This window comes from Antrostomus carolinensis, unplaced genomic scaffold, assembly GCF_000700745.2.
Source record: "Antrostomus carolinensis isolate BGI_N321 unplaced genomic scaffold, ASM70074v2 scaffold9369, whole genome shotgun sequence".
Lineage (NCBI taxonomy): Eukaryota > Metazoa > Chordata > Aves > Caprimulgiformes > Caprimulgidae > Antrostomus > Antrostomus carolinensis.
Genome location: NW_010336439.1, coordinates 28310 through 33144, shown reverse-complemented (window position 1 = coordinate 33144; position 4835 = coordinate 28310). Strand labels below are relative to the sequence as shown.

General features: G+C 38.2%; 1 protein-coding gene across 1 annotated transcript in view; it reads left to right on the top strand.

Annotated features, from left to right (window-relative positions):
* LOC104530308 (ankyrin repeat and KH domain-containing protein 1-like) overlaps positions 1 to 4835 on the top strand; it is a gene marked incomplete at both ends in the record, with an annotated part of 64348 nt that overhangs the window by 32323 nt on the left and 27190 nt on the right. Inside the window, 3 exon segments of the mRNA XM_029086701.1 lie at positions 64 to 211; positions 1933 to 2166; positions 3746 to 3840. Coding sequence (XP_028942534.1) covers positions 64 to 211; positions 1933 to 2166; positions 3746 to 3840 — 477 coding nt within the window.

The following is a 4835-nucleotide window of genomic DNA, read 5'->3' as shown; positions in this document are numbered from 1 at the left end:
GCTGAACTGAAAGCAAAAAGTTGGTGTTACAGTTTATTCATTAAAGTGAACTCTTTTCTCTAGGTGCTACTAGCAATGCATGCGAACGTTGAAGATCGAGGGAATAAAGGAGACATAACTCCCTTAATGGCAGCTGCCAGTGGAGGCTATGTAGATATTGTTAAACTTCTCCTTGTTCATTGTGCAGATGTCAACGCACAGTCTTCAACAGGTAACTGGGAAGCAGGAACATGAAGAATTAATGAGACTGGCACATAAGACATGCAGCTGTTCTGAACATTTATGTTTTTGTCTTATAGTTTCATTCCCAAGAAAACCTGACAGGAACTGTTAAGGATAGGCCAGATACATAGTGGATGTGTTTAGAGTCTTACCTGGCCATCATTAAAGATTGTTTTTAATATAAACTGTAATGGAAAGCACTGTTCCTTTGAAAACCACTGTGGTGTTAGATGACCAGAAAAATACGGGAAATTTAGTTCCCATGTCTACAATCTGAAATTACCCAGTAAGATGACCACGGGACACATCTGGTCAAGACTAGTTATTTTGGACTATGGCTTTTTACCAAAGAGGCGGTACAGCTCTTTGAGCATTGAATGTTGCCTACATTGCTGCTACCTGACCACAGCTTAACTAGCCTTGCTGGGAGTATTTGCCTGCAGATTCTGCTAGTATTAAGATAGAATTTAAACTTTGTTCAAATTTTTAAGAAGTTGGGTGTCTGAACTATGAAATGTTCTTTTTATCTTGATGTTTAGCCTTATTAAGCAGACCTTACCTTAAAATTGGCTGTAGCATTTAAAACGTGAGCCATATTTGATTGTCTGTCACTTGCAGTACTAGAGTTTTAAATTATAAATGTATTTTCATACATGAGGTGGTTTCACCCCTTTGGCTTGCAGCCAAACCCAGTTGCTCTCTCACTCTCCTTTGCCCTCTGAGGAGTAAGGGAGAGAATTGGAAGGATAAGGGCAAGGAGACTCATGGGTTGAGATAAAAACAATTTACTAATTGAAATAAAATAATAAAGACAATAACAGTAATAACAATATGCAAATCAGTACAGTGCCATTGCTCGCCACCTGCTGACTGATGCCCAGCCTGTCCCAGCCAGCGATCCTGGAGCAGAGACAGTCCCCAGACCCAAACTGCAATCCTGGAAGAGTGAGCCCAAGTGATCCCCAAGAGAATACCCCCATTTTCTGGTCAACCCTGGTTAATATACTGACCATGACGTGACATGATCTGGAATATCTCATTGGCAGAGCCAAATGCCAGTTTTGGGTTTTGCTGTTTACTATGCTTCTCCCTCTCAGTTCTAATGCAGCTGTGAACCAGCCAAAGACAATGGCCTTGAGCTCCAGCAGCAAATAATAACATCAGTACTTTATCAACGTTCTTCTCATAAGAAATCCCACACTGAACCTAAACACAGCTATTCTGGTTACTAAGATTAAAATTAACTCTGTCCTATCAGAAACAGGACGATAGGGCCAATAAAATTTTTTCAAGGGATTACAGGATACAGTCTTAAGCAAAAAACAAACAAACAACCCCCCCCCCCCAAAAAAAAAAACCCAAAACAACACCCAAAACCAAACACCTCCTCCGCCCCTCCACTAAACTGGACAGTGAGCATGAAAATTACTTGCTGATCTTTTTTTTGTGTGTATTTGATCTCTTTTTGTGTGCTGAAGTAGAAAACATAATAATAAAGAAAAATCTTGATTTGTAATATTTGTTTAGCATTAAAACTCTTTCACGTTATAGTTGTATTGGGATTTTATAGCCCTTCTGAAATTATTGGCTGGACTAACATTGCTGTGAGGTAAGAGACTGCTGCTAGTGATATTCTTGGTTTTATTCAGAGCTGTTAAATCTTATTTCCTTTCCTGTATTAGGGCTTTCATGTAAACTTCTTCTCTGCAGGGAACACAGCTCTCACTTACGCTTGTGCTGGAGGCTTTGTTGACATAGTGAAGGTGCTATTGAAAGCCGGTGCTAATATAGAAGACCACAATGAGAACGGGCATACCCCCTTAATGGAAGCAGCCAGTGCAGGTCATGTTGAGGTTGCAAGAGTATTGCTGGAATATGGTGCAGGAATCAACACTCACTCCAACGAGTTCAAAGAAAGTGCGCTTACACTTGCATGCTATAAAGGTATTGTCTCTTACCTTGTTTTGTATTTTTGTTTCAATTTATTTGCTAGGATTTATCTAATTAAAGCTTCCAGCCATACTTTGAATATTTTCTTAAGGGTTTTGGAATACTGGATTTTGGTTTTAAACTTGATGTCAGGAAATGTTCATCCAAGCTGTATTGGTATTAAGCCTGTCTGCTTGTGTCCAAATGTGGTGGACATATACTTGACATGTTGCAGATTAAAACTTGTGACTGGCTGCGTCCAAACTTGTGCTTTGACACAGCACCACTCTGCTCTTCCCTCACTACCTCATTCCCTGTTTCATTCGGGTTCCCCTCACCAAGTATCTGCAAGTTTTGAAAATATTTCTGTTAGTTGTTAGGAAAAGGTGAAGTTAGAGCAAATGTTCCTGGAATACCTGATGGGGTGAAAATGCTGGTATTATTACTGGATACTTTTCCTTCAGTATAATTTTGGAGGATGCCTATGAATTGTTATGTATTATGAACCTTTATGGACTTTTGACTTAATTTCTTTTGCTATTTAAAGTTTCTGTATAAAGTAACTTAATGCAGTGGCAATCCAATGTGTTTCCAAGGTTTTTTTTCTTTCCAAAAACCTCCATAAAATTTCCAGCAATTGTTTTTCTCCTAATAGAAGCTTTAAGGATGTGAATTATTGTCATAGTAATTTCAGGTTGTACCTCTGTGGTTAGAATTGGAGGATACATACTATGTGTAACCCATCTGAAAACTAGCATCTGGGTTTGTCATGGATTTCCTGCAGCAGATAATAGTTCCTTAGAGGAAATTTTACTAATGGTATTCCTGGGTATGATGGAGGGGCATTCTTGTCTCTTGTGACATAAAACTTAATAGTGATGTAATGTAAGATCTTAATTGACTAGAGATTTCCTGTATTATCTTTGGGAAGATGGTTGAGCTTCTTTGTTTTCCTGTTTTATGTAAAACTTAAGTTTTGTCTTGAAGGAGGATGCTCATTGAGCTGATATAACTTGTAAGGGACAAATTCTAAAATGACAGAAGCCATAAAAGAGTTGAAAACAAGTATTGGTAGAGTTCAGTAGAAGTTTTTAAAATAGTGTCAGATAACATAATATGACATGATGTGTATATCTTAGTTCTCAGAACTATGTCTGTGAATGTTATGATTAGAAAGCTTAAAGTTAAGTTGAGGTCTACATGGACCATTCTCTAAAAGAGAATCCCCCCCAATCATATGCTGCCTTGAAACACTTAAATGATACGTCACTGTACAGTTGAATAAGGAATAAGCACAGTCTTTTGTAGTTTGAAGTCACAAGGAAAGGTTCCTGTTGTGCAAACTTGAATTAGAGAGGTCTGTCTTCATCTCATAGTTGGGCAGTATCTTTGAGAGACTGTCTAAAGTCTGACTGTCCGTTTAGCATTGGTATTTTTTAGAGTACTTTTAAAAGAGCAGATTTGCAAATTCTGACTTGCAAAAATTGTAATAGCAAACTATGAAAGGTTAAATGAGTTCATTAAGTGTATTGTCTGTACTACTAAAAGTTTATGATATTAAATGCTTATTTATTTTGATCTGTTTTGTTTGAAGGACATTTAGATATGGTTCGTTTTTTGCTTGAAGCTGGAGCTGATCAAGAACATAAAACAGATGAAATGCACACGGCGCTAATGGAGGCCTGCATGGTAAATAACTCTCATTTGTACTGCTCCCAATGAGAGGGGAATAAAAGAGATGATAAAATAAAATGACTCTGTTAACAAGCTGTCTTGGGTTTGCAAGTGAGTGTGTGTTAGTCTTTACTGCAAGAAAGCCTTTGCTATAGTTACCACAGGTGGACAGCTTCTTAGTCTTAATTGGTCAGAGGGAAAATTTATTCTAATTTTTGTGGGTGTGATGTGTTGTTTTAAATGCTGCCTATGTGAAGTGTAGGGTAAACTAATCTGCACTGCAGTAAAATAGTAGTTTGAGCTCAAGTCACTCTTTCTTTTATAGTGTAAGAGCTTTCCACCTTTGTCTTTATACATAAGATCTCTCAGATCACCGTGGTATGAGCCTTCCAGAAGTGAACTGAGCTGGCTGACCAGCTCAGTACACTTGTCCTTTCACCACTGCAGGAAGTGTTTTGCATGTAGAGGTGATCTGTTCTTTTCTAGGTTTCTGTAAATGCTGCTGTGGGGTTTTTATTTTCAAGGTAAAATGTTAGGTCAGAAGTGGTTTAGTTCTTGGGCAACTCATATAATTTTAAAGCAGCCATTGGGGAAAAACGTCCCTTTACAAGAGCTTCATCTTAATAGAGTGTACTATTGTGTCAAAGCATATCTTCAACCATTTTTGTCCAGACCTTAGGTGACCTTTTATCTAATGTTCAAGCTGGGGAACTTTTTTGAAGGAAGAACAGGAACTTTGTTTTTATAGGAAGTATAGCGAATGGGGGAAAACTTAATTTGCTCTCTGCAGCCTATAATCCTTAGAAGATAGGCTGCAATGTTCCTCCAGTCTTCTGAGAGCTGGAGGATCAAATGTTCTTTTAGTGCAGTTGTGAGGTGATGATTCAAGTGACCAAGGTCAGATTATAACATCTGAAGCTGTGTTGAAGTCTTCTGATAGTGAGATGGTACCAGTATCCTTGAATAGCCTTCCCTTTATGAGACCCTAGTGCCAATAAGGACTTCAGCAG